The sequence below is a fragment of the Poecilia mexicana genome, unplaced genomic scaffold (genome assembly GCF_051168715.1).
Source record: "Poecilia mexicana isolate PSO_F unplaced genomic scaffold, ASM5116871v1 scaffold_10, whole genome shotgun sequence".
NCBI classification, from domain to species: Eukaryota; Metazoa; Chordata; class Actinopteri; order Cyprinodontiformes; family Poeciliidae; genus Poecilia; species Poecilia mexicana.
This window is the reverse complement of record NW_028263379.1, coordinates 8,548,478-8,575,311: the sequence shown is the minus strand read 5'-3', so window position 1 is coordinate 8,575,311 and position 26,834 is coordinate 8,548,478. Positions and strand designations below refer to the sequence as shown.

The following is a 26,834-nucleotide window of genomic DNA, read 5'->3' as shown; positions in this document are numbered from 1 at the left end:
GCAACTCCAGCAGAGGGAGTGACATGAACGCTCGCAGGTGTCAGCTAAGCTCCTAAGCATCCTCACTAGTTGAGCGGACCTCCCTGGCTTCGCTGTCCGGGTCTTCAACGACCATCAGCGGTTGCCGCTTCTGTCGCGGGTAGGAGGTAACCAGGTTTTGGGACACGGATGCTCATGTGTGTTCACTCACCCTTGTGTTTCCGGACGTGAGAACGGGAGGACCGCGCGATGTCTGCGCCGGGGTTCACAAACCTCGACAGTTCTTCTGCGGGATACAACCAGAACCCAACGCCGAACGGTGGAGCTGCGCCCCCCTGTCAGAACGGTAACAGGCCGGGAGGATGCGATTAGCCAGCCTGCTGGTGTTAGCATGTTAACGCCGTTGAGGCTTGTTTTTTGTACTCTGCCTTCTGTTTCTTCTTTTTGCGTTTCATTTCGCCACTGTTACTTTCAATTGATTTAAGTTGATTTAAAAGAGGAAACCATTTTTTTTATTGGTGAGAAGTGATGATTTCATCTCGCGGTAAAGCTAAGTGCTAAGACCTGCTAGCTCGAAGCTAATGCAGTCCAATGGAGATAACGGGGTTGAAGTTAGCCAAGTGTTAGCAAGTGAGACAGATTGTGCGCAATCATTTCAGTCTTAATAGCAAAAGTCCCCAAAACAACTATTAATTTAAAATTGCACGACTAGGTTTTACATTTATTTTTATGTTGTCTGATGAGTGCGTATTTAAAATGCGACAAGCCCTGACTGCTGATGTGATTTATTAAATGTTTAGCAGATATAAGAAAATGAGGTAAAACTTTAGCTAATTTTAGAGATAAATCGCTGTGCTGTGTTTACACATGTATGAACTTTAACTTTATGGATTCATCTTTTATTGCTAATCTGAAAGATAAAGAAAGTTTGATACTTTTGAGCCCAAATAATTTTTCTATTCCTTTTTCTGATAAAAGAATAAACAGTGCTACCCACAAGACTGTACGGTGCCATTAGGTTTGCAGTTCTACAAATAACAAAGGTAACAAAGTATGAAGAACCAAAAAAGTAAAGTATTAAATCTTAGAGGGCCTTATGTAAGATAAAACAGTGACAGATGGTGAAAGATCTGTGCCAGAGAAACAGCGATACTGTTCATAAATATGTCTGTTTATAAACGGCTGTGTAACAGCGTACATTTCTGTATATGCTTGAGTTTTATAGGTTTACATTAGCTTGTTAACACTGTAATATAGATGGGATTTGAAATGAGAGTATAAATCACGTCTATATATATATATATATATATATATATATATATATATATATATATATATATATATATATATATATGCAGAGTGCTGTAATTATTGTAAATTATAGTTGCAGTTTTAAGTATAGTTTAATTTAGTGTTTAGATCAGACTTGTTAGTGTGCAGCAGACTTTGTAAGATGTACATGGTGGTCCTGATGTGTGCAGTCTGGTTGTTTCTTGAGGCGCTTTCAAGTGCTGCAGCCTGAGTCCAGGTGATTTTATTTTATGTTTGTTCACTTGGGATGACAGTTGGAGTGTTTTCCTGTCTGCTGTAGTCTACCTGAGATACCATGATGATTAGACGTCGAGGGATGTGAGCGTACTCTCACTCGAGAACCTGCGAAAGGCTACCAACATCTTTTGTGGGATGCAGGGCTTTCCTCAGGGTTATTCAGAAATAAATCATCAATTTGGGCTTTCTTCCTCTGTGTTTGTGTTAGTTGCACTGCTGGTAACCTGATTCTGTGTAATCTGTTCTGTCTTTATCCTGCTTTCTCTAACCAATCTGACAATAGTTTGTTTCTGATTTTGGAAATTTCAGATGTTTTCAAGCAAAGACTCGGCATCAATAAACAGACCACAGATTTATCTAGTTTTCAACTGTAATTATTTAAGTTAACACTTAACATATTAAGTGTTTCATTTTGAAACATAGGCAGAAGTTAAGAATTTCAGCAACAGTTGGACTAAAAACAACTGACTTATTTAGATAATCAGTGAAATATTATGCCTAGCACAGACTTGTACACATGTAATTAGCCCGTAACCGTAAAAAAAAAAAAATTGCTGAACAATAAATTGCCCCAGAAGTTACTGTGATTAACAATAATATTGTTTTTTTGAAACCATTTTCATTTATGTAAGATCACATTCTCAAAGATCAATAAACTTTAAATTCTAATTAACATTTAACACAGGAACTGGAAGACATTTTAAATATCCTAAATAAATAAATGACACAACAGATAAGAAATAAAAATGAATTATGAAGTCTTTGTTTAAAAAAAAAAGTTGTTCTTCAGAAAAAAGGGCTAGTTGTGACCAATGCACCTGACTGAAGACTTTTGTCATCCAGTTTTTGTTAGAAAGAGAGAAAAGAGAAAATGCTAAATCATGCAAATTGATTTTATTGAACTTGCCATAATTTATCATGTGATTAATAGATTTATTTCTTATATTAATAAGTTAAACCATTTAACTTTTAGAACAAGTCCAGAAACTCAGTCCGTAGACTGTGATGATGCCAGCAGTGAAAACATATTCCTGTTTAAAGACTGAAATTAGTGTCATTTTAAAAAAGTAGGTTTTATCCCAGAAGTTGATTTTTAAATCACTTTATTTATTTCAAATTAATCAATCAGTCAAATTTATTGATGCCATTAGGTAGCTTTGGTTACAGTGAGATGAGTCAGCTTTCCTGCCAAACTCAAAACTTGCCATAACACAAAAACATAAACATGATTAAAACTGGCCTGGTGCTCAATGCTTTAAAATATTAACACCCCTAAAAATAATAAAATAAAACAGATTTTCTCATTTGTCTTCATTTTATTTTTGTATTTTATTCACTCAATTATAAATATGAATAGTTAATGTAACAACAACAAAAATAATGAATGAAAAGGAGCAGAAAGAATAAACTTAGAATATATGTTCCAGTACAGTATATTCTCATTAGGACAATATTAAAAAATAATATCAAAACGAGAACCTGTGAAAGGCTACCAACATCTCTTGTGGGATTTGGGGCTTTCCTCAGGGTTATTCAGAAATAAATCAAATTTGGAAACTTATGGCAACAGGAAGAAGCTGAACATGGCTACTGCTGCACTTGAAACATCAATTTGATTGACAATTTAAATGTTTACTTGAAGGGTTTTCTATGTAATTATGTGAGTTTTTAATCTGTTTACGTACACAAGAACATCTGAAGCTAGTTGTTTAACACATTTCAGTAACAGGGTGCTTTACATCATAAAGACATCATACAGTCACCGATTATAAAACAAGCACTAAACATTACATTTTGTCAAATGCCATAATCAAAATACATATAAAATAAATACTCAATGTTCTACTTACTATAGATTAAAAGTGACTCCAAACACGTGGATTTTTAATATTGATTTAAAGAAACTGTTTCAGCAGTTTTATGAAAGTATAGAAATGCATGGAAGCTGAATGCTGCTTCTCCATGTTTAGTTCTGGTTCTGGGGATGCAAAGTAGACCTCAGTGGTCTGACAGGTTGATACAACAACAGCTTTTAATGTACTGTGGTGCTAAATCGTTCAGTGACTTATAAACTAAGAACAGTATTTTAAAGTCTGTTCTCTGAGCTACAAGGAGCCAGTATGCGGACTTTAAAACTGCTATATCCTCCTGGTTTTAGTGAGAATGCGGACAGCAGTCAGTGCAACTAAACGCATGGAGGAGTTTCTCTAGATCTTGCTGAGTCATTAGTCATTTAATCCTAGAAATGTTCTTCAGGCGATAAAAGGCTGACTTTGTAACTGTCTTTATGTGACTCTGAAGGCTCATTGAGATGTCAGGCCTGAAAGGTGAACAACTTTTTTGACGTCTGTTCTCTTTCTCTCCAGGTCCACTACCAACCCACCCATCCATGTACCCTCCTGCAGGTTACTATGGCGTCCCGCCTCCACAGCAGAGCTATCCCTCCATCCCCAGCCACGCCACTTCCGCTCCCAGCAAAGCATCAATCACAAGCAGTGCCCACAGTCAGAACTACTACCAAAACAACCACCAACAACAGCAGCAGCAGCAGCAAACACAACTCCCTCAGCATCAAGTAGCACCGTCTCCATACTCTGCTCCGCCGCCCTCTCAGCCGTACGCCACCCTCCCATCTTTAGCACCTCCACCTTCAAATGCCCAGTTCAACCAACAGGCATTCCAGCAGCAGCAGACACTCTACACCACTCCAGGGCCCTACTATGGTCAGCAATCATACAGAGCGTCTCCAGCACACCCCCGCCATCATCATCATCATCATCATCAGCAGCAGCAGCATCATCCTAGTTTGGTTTCACCGCCAGCTGCCGCTCCCGTCTACCCAGATGTTTCATACCCATCTGCCTCAGCGAGCAGCCAGTATGCCCCCCACACTTCCTCCAACACCTCCACTCCTGGAGTCATGTCCACCCAGATGGGCGCGCCCTTGCATCAGTTCAGCGCTCTGCCTCCAGCCTCGACGGCGGTGCAGCCGGGGTATGGCACGGGGCATCAAACGGCAGCGACAGTGAATGGCAAAGGAAGCACAGGTATGCCAGGCAGAAAGCTTCATCATGTGGGTTGTTGCTGTTTCTCTCCGCCAATTAACATGACGCCATGGCAATATGGAAAAAACATATTTTTTATGAAGGTTACATTCTGAGATTTAATATTTATTTTTTGTTTACAATGCTAAAGTTTTTGGTTTTGCATATGCTCTCTAATTGCATGTGAACATTTACCATTTTTCAGATTTATTTTCCACCAAATCTCTTTGACCGCAACAAATTTGTTGCAGGTTCAGGGCGTTTCACTTTGGACCAAATTGTGACAGCTGATTGGTCAGTTGTTGCCTAACCCACTCAATTAATTGACAGATGGTGTCTTGCCAATTTCCGACTCCTATCTAATTCTAGTTTCCAAATCCTAATGGTTCTGCCTTAGATTAGTCGTCCTATAACCATATTCTTTGTTTTTCTGTTAGAAGCTGCAGTTCAAAACAACATCCACCAACACTATGACCAAAGCCATCAGGCCCCTCACAACTACAACTCCTACAGCGGGGTGACACAAAGCAGTGGAGGTGCGGATGGAGACCGGCCGCCCTCAGGAACCCCCTCCGCTTCAGTCCATTCCTCCCCAAGCCACCACCAAGGTAAATAATGGCTTCTTTTTCTGTTTCATATTGAAAAATGGTAGACGTCTGCCTGTTTATTTACAAAAGTGCAAAGATGGAGCTTCACAAACAAGATGCATGTTTGTGTTTGAAGATCTTTTGCTCACAGACGGGATTACATATCATGTCTTTATATCTTATGGTAGGGCTGGGCAATAAATTGATTAATCAGATTTTTGAAATTTTTGGTATTTTTTGGTATATTCTTTTAAATAAATATATTTTGAAGATTTAATTTGTTAAAAATCAAGATTCAAAATCAAAATCAAGATTTTCTGATCTGGTATAAAAATATCTGAGACTTTATTTTATCGCCCAGCCCTATCTTCTGGCGTTTCTGTCTCATTTCTTTTAGCTCAGCTCTGACAGTGAAACCTGCGTTAAGCCAACGTGGAAAGGTGTGTGAAAGGTTTAGATGATCACAGCTGCACTTTCAGTGCAGCACACATGTAATCTGCTGTACACACCAAAAGCTTTCAGACGTGCAGGTGTCTGAGCCTCGATGCAAATCTTTAGTGTCTGAAATGTGCTGCTAGTTTATTTATGTCTGATCCATAATTTTCTCTGCTGATACTATCAGTAGTACAGCAGAAAACCTGCACCAGTTGCACTTGTGTTTTCTTTTTTAGTTTCTGAAACCCCACCTGCACAACCTCAGACTTTAGAAAGAGGGCTGTTTATTTGCACAATTATTTCAGGTTGTTTCAGTAATACAGTTTGTGTACAATCATGTACTTGGATATCAAATTGAGTTCTGGTTTTTAATATTTGATATACTTTTTACTGCATATTTGACCATTCTTCATTTAATTTGGCAGGTTTCCTCTCAGCTTCATTTTTTTCACTCAACACTGATGTCTGGGCCGTTCTTTATATTTAATGTTAGCTTGGTTCCACATTATTTGTCTGTTTTAGATCATTGTTTTCTTCTGATTCAAACTATCAGCCTTAAAAAGAAAATTGGATAAAAGGGTAAGAAATAACAGGGGAGCCACCTGTTGACATTTTCCTCTTGCTTGTGTTATATAAAGAAAACTAATAAAATGTTTTTCATCTGTGATTTTTTAAGTGTATTTTACCTCATAATTGGGGAGGACCTCTTTCTTTTAATTGTCATTTTGCCATTCTGTTAACTCTGGTTTTGTTGGGCTGGACATTAAATCAATAATAATACATATTCCAATAGAGATGTGATCATTATCTATAGATAATACATCAGATAGAATATTCAATAAATAGACTATTCACTGAACTCTGAACCTTAACAGTACAGCATTCTGGGGGATGTGGGGCAAAAAATAAAAAAGATCAGTGGAATCAACAGACTTACACATTCTTTGGTTACCTAGCAACTCACTCTTTCTTTGGTTACCTAGCAACAACTTGCAGAATAACTGCCACAGCAGCAGTTGAATGTTTCACTGTCCTTATAACTGCTTAAAAATAAAAAAAAACAATGCCATGGAGTGAAAACTGTGGCTAAAACAGAAAAACTCACACTAGAAGTTAAAAATTGTTTCAGATATTTAAAACAAATAAACTTATCAATAATTATGAATATCGACTGATGTGAAATTCTTTTAATTTTTTGTGTTAATTTTTTCAGCCGTATTGTCCAGCCCTAGATATAAGCAAAAAAGTCGACTACAGTTTGTTTTAGAAATTCTTAGATCATATTATTTAGAAAAAAACAACAGTGAATGGTTTGGGATTTTAATTCTTCTAAAGGTAAGAGCAGTTTTGTTTCATACTGAAGGAAAACAGACTGAGGGGAAAAGCAGATTGTTTTCCTAAACATTACACACACACACACACACACACACACTCCGAGCCCCTCTGCTGTTAGTCGCTCAGTCAGTCCTAATAGTTTTCTGATGATCCTCTCCCGATCCCCCTTCCAACAGGCCTGCGGTACGGATATGTTGCTAATAGTGGAGCTAGCTCAGCCTCTGCCACCACCTCAGGCGCAGCTGCAGCCCCCTCGTCATCCAGCACTGATGATGATGATGAGGAGGAGGAGGAGGATGAGGAAGCAGGTCTGCTTTAGCTTTTACCTCCCAACTTCACCCCTGTCCCATCTGTTTCTGATTTCTTCATCCCCATAGACTCATGCAGCTTCTTTAAGCATCACCATTCCCTGAAATGTCTTGTCATGTACACGGTTCTGTTCCTCTGAGTAAATTGTCTTTTACAAGCAAATCCTCTTTAATCAGTTTACTGACTAATCAGATTCCTCCTTCTTCATCTAAATCAACAGTTCTCATACTTTATGCAGACTTATTCTTTGAAATATAATCTTAATGTTGCTTGTATTATTTTTCCTTTTAGAAAGGTCACAAAAAATGCAAAATCTGCAATTTTGATGCTGTTGGGATGTAAAGATTTAGGTTGGGTTGATAATAATTTATTGTAATAATCGTCAACTAATTTAGTAATCAATTAAGTGGAGTTAAAAAAAAAAAGCTTTTTGCTGAAAGAAAAACACACTCAGAACAGGAATTAAGCCAAAATTGTGGGGGAAAAAATCTACATTTTGCATTTAAGATAAAGAAAAAATTCTGCAAATATGTTTAGCCCAGATCTCCTGAAGTGATAGTTTTAGCTTTAGCTTAACCTAATTTAAATTCTGTAAAAAATTACAGATGTATCAAAATATCAAACAAATGATCAAGCACACAATTAGCCTAATACAATTAGGCTATAAAATAGCTGTTTTCTTATTTTAAAAAGGAAGTAAATTATTTATTTGCATCTTTTAATCTATTTCTAATATTGTATAAAAAGGCTTAAGTCATTAGGTGAAAAACAAAGACAAAATAGGTGCAACTTTGTCTTTGTTTAATTTTTTTTTCCTTAGTGCATCCCTAACACTCCATCGTGAAAAACTAATTATTTAGTCTATTGGTGTTTTCAGTGAGCTTTGGTCATGAGCTGCATCGTGTTGCATTAAGTATGCAGAATGTTTACAGCGTATAGGCAACAGTTGACCTCTGAACTAACATTGTTTTACATCATTCATGGTCGACTGGAAACCGCGGTTTAAATGCTGCTGCTGCTACAGCTATCTTTCATTTTCATGTTTTCCATTTATGCTCAAATGTCATTTATGTATTTGGATTTGAAATGCAAACAATTAACTTGTGTTAGAAGTAAGTCAATAGTTTTTCTGTAATTTCCATAATGTCGTGTATTTGCATTGTTGTCCAGTACTGAGTCATACAGAAACATGTTGCTTTTTTTAAAAGGAATTAGAAAGTATTAGATTTTTATTCTTGTGCTAGAGTTGACCTAGATTATTAATGATTTTCTCAATATTTTATTTGGAAATCTCTTACTTTTATATATATACATTTTTTGTTTGTTTGTTTTTTGATTTTTTTTTTCCTGTTTACATAATATTTAATCTGAAATCCTCTGGACTGCAAATCCTAAAATCAGTACCAACCTATAATGTTTAAGAAATACTGTTGTATTCCTGAATTTGTGCATGTTAGGGATTAAATGGTGCGGTTAGTCTGTCTTTCTGGTGTTCTGCTTTATCAGCCAGAGGTTAACATGTGTTTAAATATAGCCTCTCTCTCAGCTTGTTTACTGTCTTGTTCCTCACTGGAGAGTCTGGTTAGCAGGCGTTAGCATGTCCCTTAATAAAAAGCTGAGCTTGTTTTAGCTTCCCGTTTGTCCCCAATGATTTACTCCGATCCTCTCGGTTCAACACACTTTGTGTCTTTATGCAAAACATCGGTTTGTCTCTCTAAATTAAGCTAATCAGATAGGAAAATATTCTACCATATCAATCTGTTGTTTACACAATTATAATATTTTTTTATTTTAAAACAGCTCTCAGCAGAAAATATTGAAATTGTTGTTTTGTGTTAAATTATAGGGGAAATATTTTTAGTCTTTATTTTGAGAGAGTTTAGATAACTTGTTTTGGACAAAGTTGGCACAAAATATATAAACATGATCTAGTATTCTTTTTGTTTTGTTTGCTAAAATAGTTTAAGTTTGTAAAATAAAATCCATTCATTAATGTTTCTCTGAACTTTTGGTTGGAAAGTTAACTTCTCTAAAATTTTTCAAACATTGACTCTTGTTTGTCAATGTTTGACAATTAATGAAAAAAAAATGAATTGCCTTCCTAAAATAATGATTCAAGTCCATTTTTTTTTCTACAACAGCTTTTTTTGTAGAGCTGCTGAAAACAACCCCCAAAAACGTAAACCTGTCGGTCAGGGGACTGGATCCAGATGTGCCAATACTTTTCAGAAAAATACCCCGCTATTACTAACCTCCCTCTTTACAATATTGCATTATTTCCTGTTGATCTACTACATACAATCCTAACAAAATACATTGTAGGTTGAGTTTGCAATGGAAAGAAAATAATGTGGATTTTTGTGACGTTAAAAGCCAAATCCACCGTTTCTTTGTTTGCAAAATTTGTATGATTTAAAAAATAAATCTAATTTTTCTTTTATTAGTCTGTACTGCTTTAGCACATGTTGCTTCCTGCAGTGCAGATTCTGTGAATCTTTCTTCTCAGCACTGACTGAAGATAATTAGATTAACGTGACTTTTAGAAGCACATTGAAACATTTTGAAAAGAGTTTTTATCATGAATAATCTGTGATGCTGCATGAGAAGAGATTTGCCACTGAGCTGAACATTGTAGGAAGAGGCGTAACAAGTGTCTTTGAGAATGCTTAGCTGTCTGCCTCTCTCAGAGCTCATAATCCCGGCGTCTGCTGCTCAGATTTACTGCTAGATAATTGGATCCGGTTCTGTCCAATGAGCTCCCAGCATCAGGCCTGCTGTTTGTTGGTTTGCTGCTGATCTCTCCTTTTGACCCACATGGATTAATGGCTTCATTCAAATATTCTGTCCACCTAATCCTTATGGAAATCCTGCCCAGAGTTGGACATGCGTTGAGGAAACGTGTGTACTCTGTTTGCACTCAATAAAATTATATTTGAGCATTTTGTTCTCTATAAATATTAAAGTGGAGGACAAAAAGAAAAGGAATTTACAGTTAAAATTACTGGTAAACGAAATTTGCATAAGCTGTTTAGATTTAGGTTTTGTAGGGACAAATTTTTGAAAAACATCAGCAATATGATCAGGTTTATAAGTTTGGATCATAAATTTTGAAGGACTGAGAGTTTAACACGTTAATTTTGATTAATTAATCACCCATATAATTCCACATGTCATTAATCAAATTAATAGAATTTTAATGTAAATAATCACCTCTATTTAATTTATTACACACAAAAGTTCCAGCAGGAACCTTTCTATTCATTTGTTTCCAGTACGCCTGTGAATCTGATGCACAAGCGACATCCTCAAACAGCTGAATGGACATAACAGCACTTTGCACCACTCTGATGATTGAATAGCCTGAATAACAGATTAAAAACAATAAATATATTTGTTGTTGAGCTCATATGTCTATTTGTTCAACAAAAGTGTTTGATTAAAAAAATGTTTACTTTAGGCTTTTCAATTAAAATGTGACTAATTACTTACAAATGCTTCAGTTAACTTAATTAAAAATTATAATAAGGCTCATAACTAAAATTTGATTGGATTAAGAACTTTATTGTCTGACTTTTCTGTTTGTTCATCCAGAAAAATGACTTCATCATCACTACAAGCTGCACAAAAAAGCCCTGTATGTCTAATCCATGTCCATGTTTCATCCAATTACTTTAATTCAGTTAAATTAATTTAGTACCAGCTCACAACAAACATAATCTGAAGACATTCTACAACACGGAAACAGGTTCAGTTCACATCCAGAAAATGAATAACAGGATTCAGAAAAGTTCAGAAACACACAAAAAGTAAAACGATGAAAAAATTAAATGACATCACTTACTCCATATACATTTAAATGATCAGTGTAAAACTTTTCTGTAAAATAACAACGCAAATCAAGTTTGATTTTGATTCCGTCTAAAATCGGCGTCTAATTGTGATTTTTATTTTTTTTATATAAGCCAATCAGAAACTCTCGTCTGCGGTCACTAGGCAGAGTTTGTCTATGATGACTCAAACTTGCTGCAGATTATTATTTTTCTGATTTTTAAAGAGATTAAACCATAAAAAGTCTTGTCGCTTAAAAAAAACTGAACGTTATTGTTTTTCAGTTCTGTATTCATTAGCCTTTTTTAGCACTTTAAAGGGATTAATGTGGTTTTCTGAGTGTGGTACCCGTCTAGTGCTGGGAGAAACCTGTTTCTGTCTCTCTATACGTTTTTCCAATCCTCTGAAGCCTCTGCTTCCCACGAAACAACATCAGCACAACGACTCCTTCAGGATTTAAAGGCAGGCTTTCATGTTTGCTTCAAGCTGCTCCTCTGGCTCTTCTCACTCTGTTTCTCAGAGGCCTGAGGGAGTTAAAGTATTACATTCAACAAACAAAAATCCACACTTTGATTTCTTTGATTTTCCACTTTTGCTTCCCATTGACTTATTTTTATTTATCTCTACCTGCTACTGACACTTGAAGGTCTTCTTTAATGTTCTCTCAACATGGATTTAATGTCTTGTTTTAACCGTGTTTGTTGTTTCTTTGTTCTCTTTCACCCCAGTACTCTTCGTCCCTCCTGGATGATATTTATATAAATGTTTTAAATCCTTCCTACCTGTTTTTTTGTCTCTCTCAGGCGGCGACACTTCCTCCTCCAGTACCGGCAGCGCCTCTCCAGTTCCCAACAACTATGATTCCCTCGAAGGCGGCAGCTATCCAGGTACATCGTCACCACAAACTGCATTTCCAATGACTTTAAAATTACACAAATTGGAATTGTGAAAATAAGTTTGCTTAATGAAAACACGCCAACGTAGGAAAAAAACATGATTTTTTTTTTCTGCTGGAGTGAAGTGGTTTTTCAGCTGCATTGAAATTATTTTATTATTTCACAAAACTGCAATGGAATTTTTTTTTTTTTTTGCATCAAATGAGTCACATGATCAACAACCAGCAAGAAGATGGCAGGACCGCACCATCGTGTGTTTTTAGTGATTTACTGTGAGAACAAACTTAATTTCTCGTTTAATGGAAACATCACAAATAAGAGATTGTTTTTCCCCAACATTAACGAAATCGACACAGTTTTATGCACTTTTACAGACGAGATGAATACGAAAACTAAAAACTGGAGAATACACAACTTATTATTATTAAAATTTCAGATTTTTGTATGATTTTTGTCCATGTTGACTATATTTTAACTTTCTAAGCTTGTTAGGGATGCACAGGTATGAAAATTTGGGTCAATATTTACTAGTGATATTAAACAAAATGATTTTGGAATAAACTTACAGAAAACTGCAAAGCAGCCGAAACACTGAGTTCCTTTAAATAAAAGCTTAAAACTCACCTGTTTAGAGCTGCCTGTGATTAACAGTGAGTGAAACATTTGACAGAATGTAATGTTTGTTTCATAATTGATGACTGTGTTATTTTAAGATGCACTTTGAATTTCCTTTTTACTGAAATACACTATAAAAATGAACTTGACTTGAGTTAATTCTGCTGTTATGACAGTATTCATCAATATTTTATTTCATTTTATCTGATCGAATAATTGACAGATTACTTGATTACTAAACTAATTGTTTACAACAACCCTAATGTTGAGTAGTCGTAAAGAGGAGATTGAATGAGTTGCACTTTTTAAATTAAATTAAACATCCCACCTTCCTAAAGTGGCATAGTTAAAGTAAAATATCAAAACACTGAAATATTCCTGTTTTAATGATGATATCGATTCTGAAATGTCTTTTGCACAGATTCCATGCCGCCCTCCAACAACATGACCAATCAGGCTCCGCCCTTTGGTAGCTATGGTTACCACGGCATGCAGTCAGCCTATCAGCACGAACAAGCAACCCGCCCCGATGCTTCCCCGTCCCACAGCGTGTACAGTCAGCCGGGTTACCAGCAGTACTCCCAGGTGACAGAACAGAGCTGCTGTGCAGAAAGAAACTTTTTATTTTTTGTTTTTTAACCGTTTCTTCTTCTGCAGCCTTTCCCCAACCTGTCCCAGCTCTCTGCAGCTCTGGGCGGGTTGAGCGGCGTCCCAGAGCTGGAGATGGAGGCCCTCAGGCCGGTCAACCTGCTGCAGGAGAGGAACCTGCTCCCTTCCAGGCCCTTGGAGGCTCCTGAGCCGAACCTCAGCCCCGATCTGAAGAAGGTCAACTGCAGCCCACAGTAAGTTGGTCACACGCCTTCATCGTTCAACACTTTTTCTTCTGATTATCTTGACGGACTGTTCTTCTGCTCTCCAGGACATTCAGGTGCACCTTGACGAGCATCCCTCAGACCCAGGCGCTACTCAACAAGGCCCGCCTCCCTCTGGGCCTCCTCCTTCACCCCTTCAGAGATTTACAGGTAGCTGCTCTTGCTCAGAGCTGGGAAGTAATTAGTTACATTTACCAGAGTAACTTTTTTTCAGAAAATGTACTTTTTACTTTTTATTTTATTATGAAGTGTTGCTACTCTTACTGGATTTTCTACCCACTGAATGAAAAATAAACACATTTTAATCAAAAATTCACCAGACACAGACACACACCTGCAATGTTTGTTAAAGTTTTATAGTGAAAGAAACTGATTTGCAGAATTTTTTCTTTTGCCTGAAACAAATAAATGAATCAAGTATGCATTCAACCACGTTTCGTTGGACGTGGAAATAAAAGCCTGTTTTGGTCGTCTGTTCATGCAGAAATAAAGGAATGTTTTTCTAAAAGATACAAAATGGAGAAAACAAGTTGAGAGGCCAGAACTTGAGCAGAAGGGTGAGTTTAACCCTTTCCCTGTTCCTCTCTGCAGCAGCTACCAGTGATCACATCCAACACGATAGTGCGGTGTCGCTCGTGTCGGACGTACATCAACCCGTTCGTCACCTTCCTGGACCAGCGCAGGTGGAAGTGTAACCTCTGCTATCGAGTCAACGATGGTAGGAAACTGTTAGGCACTGATTTCTTCATCCTTTTATATGATTTAACTAAAATCTAAGACTTATCTTCTTTTTTTTAATGTCTTGTTTAGTTCCAGATGAGTTTATGTACAACCCGGTAACGAGGTCATATGGAGAGCCTCACAAGAGGCCAGAGGTCCAAAACTCAACGGTGGAGTTCATCGCTTCCTCAGACTACATGGTAAAATTCTCCACAACTTTCTGTTGTTGCAATGTGATTGTTTGTCCACTAGAGGGAGGTGTTGTATTTTTCTTTAAATACAACACAGAAGGATCTAAGCTTTTGAGGCCACAGCTTACTTTCTGTCTTTGTCCCTGGTGTCAGCTACGACCCCCACAGCCGGCGGTCTACCTGTTTGTGCTCGACGTGTCTCACAACGCCGTGGAGGCAGGATACCTGAAGTACTTCTGTGAATCACTTCTGGAGAACCTGGACAAGTGAGTTTGGACACCTAAATGAGATCATAGTTTGAAAACTGCATTTTGCTTTGACTCACATTATTTTTGTGTTCTGTTAAAAACATTACATTGGGGTGTTTTCCCATTTCATAGTCAGGGAATGACTATGATTTATCTCCAATCTTGTTCAATTGGAGATAAAAATAGCAACATTTGTTACGTTTTCAGCTGGTGCAGTTTGCTTTTACACTGCACTGAGTCAAATGAACCAAAACCTGTTCCCCTCCTCGTCAGTGGTGGCACTGCACCAAGAACCACTGAAGGAAATGACAAAACAACTCTGAAGAACACACTGTGCACAACTTCCTTTTTCACAAAACATAAACGGAAACAGAGTGGCATTCCAGTTTAGCGAATGCCACTCGTTCTCTTTTGTCTTCAGTTGAAGATAACGAGCTATTTCTCCAGCTAGCGCTATCTTGCACTTTTATTTTGGTTTAGTTACCCAGAATTCCCTGCACTTTAGTCTACTTTCTGCTTTTGAAGCGGTTTCCATTCTGCCAGGCTTTCACATATGCATTCGAGTTCACTTCAACCGAACCAAGACCAAACCAAAAACCAAACTTTAGTTTGGTTTTTGGTCCACATCAGAGTTTAATTATCTATTCACTCCTCCCCAAACAAACTGGACTTTCTGGGCAAACAAACCAGAGTTTAGCAAAAGCGGATTAAACATGGCTGGTGTGAACGCACCCTTACCTTAGAAAGCTCTTATTGGAGGCTTTTACCTGAACGTTTGTTTTGTTGATGTTTTCCCGCCTAAACGATCACAGATGGAGGCTATTTTGCGTTTCAGGTTGCCAGGAGACGCGCGCACCAAGGTGGGCTTCCTCACCTTTGACACCACCGTCCATTTTTACAACCTCCAGGAGGGACTGTCTCAGCCACAGATGCTGGTGGTGTCGGACATCGATGGTACGTCTCTTCACTCCTATTAGAAAAGAAAGGTGGAGAAACCCTGTTTTAACCACTGGTTGGTTTTGTGTAATTACTGCAAATAACTGTTTATTTCTAAAAGATTGGTAATGATGTTATTTGACTTGATCAGGAAAATGTGTGTTGAATTTAGTGAATTAAGTTAATAAAGACCATACTTTAACATTTAAATAAACTATTAAATGCTTTATTGTTTATGTAACAATTTCATTGAAGATGTAAATACATATATTAAATATTTTAGATGTATATTAAAATAAATAATTATATATTATGTTACATATAAATGTATGCGCAGTCCAAGACTTTTATAAAATTCTGAACTAATAAGTAATTGTATCAAAGTGTATTCATCACGTTAAAATAATCAGATAAAAAAAAATTAAGTATTTTTATGTAATCCTATGTTCCAGCAGATCAGAAATGTATTTTTTTTTACCTTTTATAAAATTAACTGGGCGGGACTAATAGCTTCTAACAAGGTGATTGGTCTGCATTTTTCTGACTTATTTATCGATTTGAAGCCATTTTTACCCATTTTCATGATTAATCTTTAATGTTTTTCTGTTATTCCATCTGTTTAAAGTATTTAAATTTATTGTAGATATCCGGACATTTTTATTTTCATGGACAGAAGAAAAATGATTCCTTTTCTGGAATTTAAATTGTATCATGCAGTTTGAGGTAAAAGCTAAATTACTGCCAGTCAATTTCTCCTGGAAAGAGGAAAGTGAGATCCAAGATTTGATTTAAGGCGAAGTTATAACATTTCCAGATGCTATTTTGTGTAAAACTCTTTTCTTTCAATGTCACTATAACTGTTTTTGCAGATGTTTTTATACCGTCACATGACAGTCTGATGGTGAACCTAAAGGAGAGTAAAGAGGTACTTGTCTTCATTTTTCCTTTTAGCAGTGCTGTAAAACTTATGAACATGTTGACTAACGTTCACGCCACGTGTGAGGATGTTAAAATAGATTTTCCTTCCTCAGCTTGTGAAGGAGCTGTTGACGTCGCTGCCGGCCATGTTCAGCCAGAGCAGAGAGACGCACAGCGCTCTCGGTCCCGCCTTACAGGCCGCCTTCAAGCTCATGTCGCCCACCGGCGGTCGCGTCACGCTGTTCCAGACTCAGCTTCCGACTCTGGGAGCAGGGAAACTGCAGTCAAGAGAAGATCCGAACCAGCGTTCCAGCACCAAGGTTCATGGATTTTGATTATGGGAGAGTTTGGAAACATTTCTGGAACCAAAGGATCTGATGCAGTGGAGACTCTGGCAACATTTGAAGGAACAACTAAATGACCTTAATGAGGGCTGCATTAATCTACTTATGAAGCTGTTTACCAGTTAGCTCTTCAGGTGTGGCTGGAGACTTCACCAAAGACTTTGGATCCTGTCAGTTTTGGCTGAAAACATTTTTCATGTCCAAAATGGCTTTGTCCTTCCATTACAAATGTGTGCAAAACTACATCAGTATTCCGCTAATGTAAAAAAAAAGAAAAGCCACACACAATTTGGCAGTTTCCATTAAATAAAAATCGCTATTAACAGCATGTGAGTAAATCACTAAAAAACAAGCTGCGTCATGATACAACAGCTGCTTCCTGTCGTTGTCGTCTTCTTCGTCGTTTTCGCAGTGGCAACATCCAGATTGTGATGCAAAACATGTGAAACCTCATCCCAGTGACAAAACTTTTTATCAAAAAACAAGTTTTGTTGTTTTTTCAAAAATTGGCGTGTTTCAGTTAAGTGAATTTAGGAATGCAGTTATTTATTGTGATTAATTTAGCCTAGTCTTAACTACATACAGTCTTAAATTCCTGTAAAAGCCTTAAAATATCTTAAATTCATTAAAAACAACATAAATTGGTCTGAAATAAGTTAACTGCATGTCTTAAATTTTGTCATGGCAGGACTTTTTAATCTCGTATGTTTTTTTAATCTCGTGGGACTTTCTGTCTATCAAATATTTGAGTTGCACGCAGACGTCTTCATTTAGTTCTGTAACTCGAGGCAGTTGAGGCTACCGCTAACTAGCTGCTAGTTGTACCCTTGCTAGCTAATTAGCTTTTTTTGGGTCCATCATGGGTACTTCAGTTATGTTTGACGTCACATTGCTGTCTTTGGTCCTGGATTTGGGTTTCTGAAAATCTCAAATTGAAAAACTAAATGAATTATTAGTAATCTACTTTTTGGAAATTTTCTCAGATTGTTCTCTCTTTTTGTTTTACGTTTGACTGATAACTCTTCAGGGAGCACAGCACCTGGGTCCTGCCACAGATTTCTATAAGAAGCTTGCTCTGGACTGCTCAGGGCAGCAGATTGGGGTGGATCTGTTCCTGCTCAGCTCACAGTACGCCGACCTTTCAACACTGGGTAAGAACAGGTTTGAAACTTCTGGGTTCTCATTCTTCTGTAGGATAAAAGCTTTTGGATTTCCAAATATAAAGACATTCAAATGTTCCTCCAGATCTATTCAACTTGAGCAACCAGTTTCTTTTTAATCTTGATCATTTTTTAAAAACTTCAAACTCAATTTAAATTCAGGAATGCTTTATTGATCCCAAAGCCATTGTTCGGTGCATACAGCTGACCAAACATGCTCGAACTCCACTTGGGTTGCTAGGTGATGGGCTGAACTCTGTTGGGGTTGCTAGGTAACGTGCTGTACCCGCTAGTATGTGACATTACATTCCTGAGGTTTTTGAAACAGCTCATCTTCCAGACACCAAAAAACATTAACTTACTGCCAAATTTTTCTTTTCTTTTTTTTGAAGAAGTAGAAACTCAAATGAAAGTAGAAAATGTGATTTTTGCATAATAAGTCCCCTTTAAATTTCCTGAAACATGAAGAATGTTTTGAGTTTTATTATTTTTTTAAATCAATCCTTCTCACATTCGAAGTCTAAAAATACATAATTGTTTTCAGCGTGTGTCTCCAAGTACTCGGCGGGCAGCGTCTTTTACTACCCCTCCTTTCATCACATCCACAACCCGGCGCAGCTGGAGAAGTTTCAGAGGGACCTCGATCGCTACCTCACCAGGAAGGTCGGCTTCGAGGCCGTCATGAGGATACGATGCACTAAAGGTATCCCCAACAAAATGTGACACTCGTTTTGTGTTCTCAGATGTTCCTCTGAAGTTGTCCTTAAACCTAGATAATGTGGTTTCAGGTTTATCCATCCACACGTTCCACGGTAACTTCTTTGTGCGCTCCACCGACCTGCTGTCCCTGGCTAATGTGAACCCAGACTCTGCCTTCGCTGTCCAGATGTCCATCGAAGACTCTCTTGCTGATTCGTCTCTGGCCTGTTTTCAGGCTGCTCTGCTCTACACGTCCAGTAAAGGTAAACCCAAATTCAGCACCTAAAAAAACTGACTTTTCTCTCATACAATAAATAATAGAAATAAAAGTAATCTTGTTATAATTTGTCGGTGTGAAGGGAAACGGCGGATCAGAGTCCACACTCTGTGTCTGCCGGTGGTCAGTCAGCTGAGCGATGTTTACGCCGGCGCTGACGTTCAGGCTATCACATGTCTGCTAGCCAACATGGGTGAGTTCACAACTTTTACCACTTTAACTTGCATTGTTTTACTGAAAATTATCTAATTTCTAATTTCTGCATTAATTTCTGGGTCGGTGCTTAAAATCCTTGAAAATGCTTCAATTTCAATCAGGTGTTTTCAAGGCTTGAAAAGTATTTTGATATTCAAACTGCACAGTTTTGTAGTTCAATACTTGATTAAAACCTAAATTTGGGAAGCGTTATTTACAGTTGAAACCAGGTATTTTTATACACCTTACAAAAAGAAACCTGTAATTTTTTTTCTCACTACCTGAAGTTAAATCAGGCTAAACTTCTCTTAGAATTAGAATTACCAAAATTATTCCTATTTGCTAAATGCCAAAAACTTAGCAGAAACATTTTTTACTTTATTTTTGAATATTTATTATTCCTAATGGCTCAGTGACTTTTTCATCTGTGTAACTGAAGTAAAGATTCCCTCATTTTTTTTTAGACAAAGTCATTGAAATTGTGGGATATTTTTTGTTAAATTTGTTAAAAACACAAAAATTGCTATATGTTAGTTCACATTGTCCCACTGTAGAATTTCGAATTCTATCACACGACATTATTAATAACAGTAATAAATTATCTGTATTGCATGTTTTATCTCCACTGTGAAAACTTGCCTTGAAAATGCTTGAATTTTGCAGTGGGAGTTTTCAGTCATTATTGCAGGTGTTGGTTCCCCTCCTGTTTTATAATTGATCTTTGCTGTGTGTTCCAGCCATCGATCGATCGATATCTTCCAGCCTGTCAGATGCTCGTGATGCTCTGGTGAACGCCGTCGTGGACTTTGTGAGCGCCTACAAAAGCAGCGTGTCGAACCTGCAGCAATCTGGGGTCGTCGTCCCTGCAGCCATGAGACTTTTCCCCCTCTACATCCTGGCTCTGCTCAAACAGGTGGGAGTTAGAGCAGAAACGATTAATCGTGATTAATTGTGATTAATTGATTATGGAAGCAACTGTCACCAAATTTACAAATCAATTAATTATTAACTGGAAAATACAGATTCAGAAAAGGCAATTTGCTGAAAAATAACATATCTGGAGCAGTAATTAAGCAAAAAATATACATTTTGCATTTAAGATGGAGAAAAACAACTTTGTAAACTAAAGTAGTTTTAGCTTCCACTGATTCAAATTGACTAAAGGAAAATGTTTTTCTTATTTAGAAATGAATTGACTTACTTATTTCCGTCTTTTAATGTATTTCTAATATTTTATAAAAACTGATTTAAATGGTTAAATGACAAATCTGCAAAATGGGCCATTATTTTTATTCGATTAATCGTCAAAATAATTGATAGATTAATCAATTATTAAAAGAAGTTAAACTCTGGAGAATTATTCAAAGGTAGATTTTATTTTATAAAATGTGAAAAACTTGTTTGGGAGATAATTTTTGAATTCTTTGAAACAATTGTGGGGAAATGCTTTTAAACACTTTTTGTAAAATCATTCAGCTCTGTTAACTCTGTAAAACCTCAACAGTAAATGTGGATTTGTGGCTCCTGATTCATAATTACACGCTTTTTGCTTTAATAAATACGATTAACATAGAAAAAGTGAAATTCAGAAAAACTAAAACAGTATTTGTGGGATTTTGCAAATAACGAAACAGATTTTGTTTCTACACAAGCCTGGAAACATACGGCATTGTCATAAAAAAGATCACCTGTGCTATGGATAGCACATTATGTTTCTAAAATTAAAATGTTCAACATGGTGCTGATTAAAGTCAATCAATCTACTAATTTACGACAGATATTTAATCCACCACTTAAACCAGAGAAACCCCTTCATCAGTCAGTCCAGTCCCTGATCAATCTATCAAATTTTCCAATTTATCCATTGAATATCTCCATCTTTCAATACGCCCCTCTAATATCCTTCAATACATTCATTAATCCAGCTGTCTGTCCTTCCATCCATCCATTTGTTCAATGCACACATCTGTTCATCCAGACGACTTTCCATTCCACTCATCCTTCCATCACTCCTAAACATTAACATAACCAACATCGGCGAAATGAATTGCTGAAGACATTTTCCGGTTTGTTCCAGAAAGCGCTGCGGACAGGAACGAGCACGCGGCTCGATGAGCGCATCTTCGCCATGTGCGAGTTCAAGACGCAGCCGCTGCCGCAGCTGATGCGGATGCTTCATCCTGACCTGTACCGGCTGGATAACATGTCTGACCAGGTGGGATGTTTAACTAAAACATATTCACATATCGCCGTGTTTAAAAATTTGTATTCCCACGATTCAGGTTGATTGATACACAAGAAATGGAAAGTTGACAAACTGTTAAATACATGTTTTCATTCAGAGAAGTCAGTCTCTATTTTACACATTTATCATTATGATTGTAGACTTGTAGTCTCTTTACTGTTACATTAAGTGAAACGTTTATGTGTGTCCTGCAGGGGGCGCTCCATCTGAATGATACTGTAGTCCCTCAGCCTCACCTGCTGCATCTTTCTGCTGAGAGGCTCAGCAGAGATGGAGCGTTCCTCATGGACTGTGGCAACGTAAGTAAAGGTTGTTTCTCTGGGAATCCATCTTCCTGAGTTGTACCTTCAACCACCTCACATTTAATTAGGTTCTCTAGTTTTGTCGTTTCTTTTCTAGTTTTTCTTATTTTCACATTTCTTGCTTGTGCATAAGTATTTTATGAAGCCTTAGGAAAATAAGCTTTTATTTAATTTTTTTTTCCTCAATTATGCAAATCTTCTCTTCATGTTCTGCTTCAGTTTTCTGCAGAATTGCTTCAGAACTTTTTCAAATGAACCTGTTCAAATTTTCTAAAAAAGAAAATCTATTCCTCATCTTTTGCGATCCAGTTATTAACTGTTTAATCCAAAGAATAGTCAACAGATCAGCCCTAATCAGAGGTATTTTTTACTGCAAATGATCAGTCGTTCACTGAAGGAATGTTATTTTGTTGCATTTTAGGTAATAAAATAGTTTCACATTTAAAAAGGGAATTTAATTATTTCTTTATTCATATTTCTAATGTATTTCTAATATTGTATAAAATAGGCTTAAATGAAAAATCTGCAGAACATGCCGGTTTTTGTATCCGATTAATCGTCAGAATAACCGATTAATCGATAACTTAAATAACTATCATTATTATTTCTGATTTTTGTCGATGACCTTCTGTCTCTCCAGGTGTTTTATCTGTGGATCAGCAAATGCTGCAACGAAACGTTTATCCGTGATGTTCTGGGCTGCTCCAGCTACGCTTCAATTCCCCCCAACATGGTCAGTATGAGCTGGACAAGCAAAATACACACAAAAACTGCAGGATATTAGCATCACATGAACTCTTTCTGCAGCTCACTGGTGCAATTCATCATTTCTCTAAAATGACTGATTTGCTTTTTTTCTGTTTGCCTTGTGAAATAAAACAACTCATACAGCAAAACAGATTTGCTGGTGAAGCTTTTCAGATTTTTTTTTAACTACCTAGAAAGTTCAACCATCACTGCATGGTGGGTGTGATGGAAACACCCAGAATAAACAACAAATGTCAGCCTCTGCGTTTTTTATTTCTGCAACAATGGGGCGATTACTCCCAGCGCTACCTACACACCCGCTCTTCCATCCACAGGAATGCGTCTGTTGACTCCATTGTGTAACTTGGATAACGGGGGGAATCCACATTGTCTGAAACATAGTAAGAACAGTGTTGGCTGATGTTTTGGTTGTCCTCTCTCTGTCCCTGTCACGCTCAGAGTCACATTCCTGACCTGCAGACTCCTCTGTCGGAAAGAGTCCGTGCGTTTCTCGACTGGCTGCAGGACAACAGAGCGTTCAGCTCTCCGATCCACATCGTCAAGTAAGCAGAACCGGAGTCACATGCCACTGATGCTACTTTCTGACCCACATAAATGAGGGTGTTTATTAAAAACTTTCCTCATTAAATGTGCTTTTATTTTGCTTTTTCTTATTTCAAAATGTATTTTTATACCACTTGCTGACCAAGGTGCAAAAGTATTCATACCTCTCAAATGTCTTAAAGTTTTTGTTACAATCTCAAGCCTCATCCCACTATGCACAAAAATTAATGCCTGTTTGGAAAGTAGAAGGAAAATATCTTGTTTCTAAAAAGTGTGACCCCCAAACTGTATAGAACCACCTTCCATTGTGGGACTGAAACGATTAATCATAATTAATCGATTATTGGAATAATCATCAATCAATATGGTGATTCAGTTGTTAACTGGACTATGCAGACTCAAAAACAAAAGTAATTTGATGAAAAACATATTCAGAGCAATAAATAAACCAAAACTTATACAAACAATATATCCATTTTACATTTAAGATAAAAACACTTAAATGTATTTTACCCAAAACTCCTCAAGTGGAATAGTTTAAACTTCAGATTTACAAAACAAATGCTGTTTTTTTTAAGAAATTGAATTATTTCTTTATTTGAAGTTTTTAAAGTATTTCTAATATTGTATAAAAAAAGGCTTATGTGTTGAATAAAAAATCTGTACGACATGCCTTTCTTATATCTTATTAAGTGATTAATCATCAGAATGGTCAATTAATCGATTACTAAAGTAATCATTGGTTGCAGCCGTATTTTGCTGCAGAACCAATGACTAAACCAATGACTCGACTAACCCGTCAGATTTAGTCGAGAGTTTCTTTACTTATTCACTTCTGAATCAGTTGGACCTTTCAGAATCAAAGGAATCATGAAAAATTATGCATGCCACACTTTTCAGATTTTATATTTGGAAAAAGGATTAAAATCTTGCGTCTCTCTTTATCCACTCCCCAGTTATATGCCATCTTGTTTAGTGTGTCACACACAATTGCTGTAAAATAATGAACTTTGGGATTTGAAAGCAGAAAATATAGAAAAGTTTCTATATTTGCAAAGCCCAAAAGACTTAAAATAAAACTAACATGTCAGAAACAGAAGTATTACCGGAGGATGTTTTAACTAATGCTAGTTAAAGTTAGTTTAGCTTCATGTTTCATTAAGCACTTTAGTAGATGTCATGAAATGATTCATTAGACGTGTGAATTTGTCTCTCTACAAATAAGTCCTGATCTGTGTGAACTGAAATTAGACCTAGCTCTTGTGAAACATTACATTGCACAACTTTGTTCATCTGTGTGTCTGTTTGCCCATTGCTTGAGAGATTAACTGGACCTGTCATGCATGTTTTCAGGACCTGGTTTTGCTGGTTTTGTCTCAACAGTAAAAATGAACAGTAAATAACGAAGCTTTGTTGTAAAAGTTGTTTTAATTGGATTTGGTTAGAAATGTTCAGCCTCAGTTTGTTTTATTGTTATGATGAAACAACAGGATGGCAAACAGAAACCGGGTGGAGACAGTTTCTTGTAGAAGAGACGGGTCTGAGATCAACTGGAGACTATTTCCAGAGTAAAAACACGGTGAGGTCACTGGTTGGGAGTCGTGGTAATGGCATCTACTGGGAATGCATTGTTTCAATTTCCTAAGCTGCTTGCGGTGCGGCATTGTTACTCAACCACATGTTTACGCCACTGATGTCAGGACGAATGGGCTGAGTGGCATTTCAGTGGCCGCTTGTGTGGTAATGTGAAATGACAGCAGAGCTGACATTCATTTCCTTAAAATTAATGTCCAAAAACAGATGGAGGCCCATTAAAACCCACCTCAAAGCACCTCAGATCTTCTTTTTGAAGCGAAAGTATGTTTTCACTTTAGATAACAGCAAATAAAGTAGAGAAAAATAACGAGCTGTGTGATCGAATCAGGAAGGATCTTTATTGCTGCAGCATAAATTTAGGGGGGAAATATTTCCCAGTCCATACAGACAGAAAAAATGTCCCATTATATGGATTATTTGCATGAAATCATGTGTATCAGAAATATTTGCACTCTTCTTTAACACTTGAAACGGTTGAACGATACAACAAAATAGGCCTATGTATTTTAACTTGAGGTTTTCTGCAGGATTTGGCTTCATCACACATGGATGAACGTCGGTTTTCTGTCTGGGGAATCATTTCTCTGTGGATTTGATTAAATGTTTTGCATCATTATTTAGGGATTGGGCCTCTGTTTCATGTCATACCTTTTCTAGAGCAAAGTAGGAAGTCATGATTACCTATCAAAGCACTCTGATCGATCAAACGGGTAAATGATAAATAATTCATTCATATTTTATTGTAAATATTCAAAATGCCAGTAATTCTGGTATATGTTACTTTGTTTTTTGTACTAAATGTAGTGCTGCAACCAACAATTACTTTCATTATCGATTAACTGAATAATTATTCTTAATAATCAATATAATCTAGCAATTATTCTGATGATTAATCAGATAAACAAAAGGCCACATTTTGCAAATTTTTCATTTCAGCCTTTTTGTACAATATTGCAACACTGTGCCAATAATGCTGGTATTTTTGTATGAATATGCATGAATCAATCTTTCTTTTTTTTCTTCTGGCAGAGACGATGTGTCGGCAAAGGCGACCTTGTTCCAGCACCTGGTGGAGGACCGGTCTGAGTCGGCGTCGTCCTACCACGAGTTTCTGCAGCACATTCAGCAGCAAATGTCCAAGTAGGCTACCGTATCGCCCACAAAGACGTTCAGACGTTCCTCAAGCCCACGGGAAGAGAGTCCGGCCTTGCTGAGTGTGAGCTTAGTGCTAGGCCAGTTTTAGCCAGATGAGTTTCCTCTCCATCTTCCAGACGGACTCGGTGAATAAATCCATCATGGAAGTTTGTGAATCAAACGTTTTAGCTGTCAGAAAGAGAAGTTTTAAGATGTTATATGGATTTTAATGAGCAACCGGGTGAAGTTTGAGCCGGTTCGATCCAGAGAAGAGGAATCAAAGTCGAGCCATGAAGATGCCACTTCCTTAGTTCAGTTTGTTTTGTGAGCCTCACATGTAGCTCGTGCTATTTTTTCGTTTTTGTTTTTTTTTTTCCTCTGGTTGTATCCTGAAACTCGCCCTCTCTGTTCTACCTTTCCCCTGTTTTGAACACACTGGAGAACATAGAACAAGAATCTGGCATGTGCTTAGAAATGCAAACAGCATGTCTCGGTTTTGTCTGCTGCTAGGCGACGGCCATCTTGGGAACATGGTTGGGTTGGATGTTTTTGTTTTTCCGTAAACTTTCGGTCCTCTCTGGTCTGCTGAGAGGATGTTGGATTCATCAAACTACACAATCTTCCAACCGTCTGCAATTTCCTTCTCATTGATTTTATTTTTTAAAGCGCTAAGGTCGATATCCACTTTGTAACTACTGAAAAGAATCTTTTATGTGTGATAATTTATGAACCAGCTTATTAAATAAAAAGAAAAAAAGACATTGACTTGATGTGTAGTTTTTAAAATTACTTATTAAAGTTGATTCCAGACTAAAGAAAGCAATTTTTCGTTGGCTTCTCTCTCATCTCATGAGTTTCCTTAATTTTTTCAACCTTTCTGATCTTTAATTTTTTAATTTTGGAAATCATCTTAACTTAATCCAATTGAGAAGTTAAATAATTATAGCTGCTAATTGTGACATTATTGAGTATTGTATCTAATAGCTACACCTTGCATATTGTTAATCTTTTGTGTACAACCAGCTCTACATTTTTAAGCAGTGTTTGTATTTTGGAGTCAAAAATTGCTTGACAAAATCTGTAAAACCAAAATATTTAATTCTAGAGCCA

At 37.0% G+C, this 26,834-nt stretch overlaps 1 protein-coding gene across 2 annotated transcripts; it reads left to right on the top strand.

The window, feature by feature from the left end:
• On the top strand, positions 1–26,483 carry sec24b (SEC24 homolog B, COPII coat complex component). 2 transcript variants are annotated; one of them, XM_014988606.2, is made up of 24 exons: positions 1–325; positions 3,894–4,574; positions 5,009–5,179; positions 7,105–7,236; positions 11,869–11,952; positions 12,998–13,161; positions 13,234–13,418; positions 13,496–13,598; positions 14,040–14,166; positions 14,259–14,368; positions 14,513–14,625; positions 15,443–15,561; positions 16,413–16,468; positions 16,575–16,781; positions 17,833–17,956; positions 18,510–18,668; positions 18,754–18,927; positions 19,024–19,134; positions 19,874–20,049; positions 21,214–21,351; positions 21,576–21,680; positions 22,324–22,416; positions 22,890–22,993; positions 25,620–26,483. In XM_014988606.2, the coding sequence occupies exons 1-24, from the start codon at positions 229–231 to the stop codon at positions 25,732–25,734; spliced, it is 3,648 nt and encodes a 1,215-aa protein (XP_014844092.2). In that variant the 5' UTR covers positions 1–228; the 3' UTR covers positions 25,735–26,483. The 2 variants fall into 2 exon arrangements, with proteins under 2 accessions (XP_014844092.2, XP_014844095.2); XM_014988609.2 differs by lacking the exon at positions 7,105–7,236.
• Positions 26,484–26,834: the final 351 nt, after the last annotated feature.

What these genes read in the sequence shown, in the direction of transcription:
- sec24b (XM_014988606.2), top strand. Translation starts at nt 229, where the DNA reads ATGTCTGCGCCGGGGTTCACAAACCTCGACAGTTCTTCTGCGGGATAC. An exon ending in ACCTAAAGGAGAGTAAAGAG is followed by an intron (nt 16,469 to 16,574) that starts GTACTTGTCTTC and finishes TTCCTTCCTCAG; the next exon opens with CTTGTGAAGGAGCTGTTGAC. An exon ending in GCTCTACACGTCCAGTAAAG is followed by an intron (nt 18,928 to 19,023) that starts GTAAACCCAAAT and finishes GTCGGTGTGAAG; the next exon opens with GGAAACGGCGGATCAGAGTC.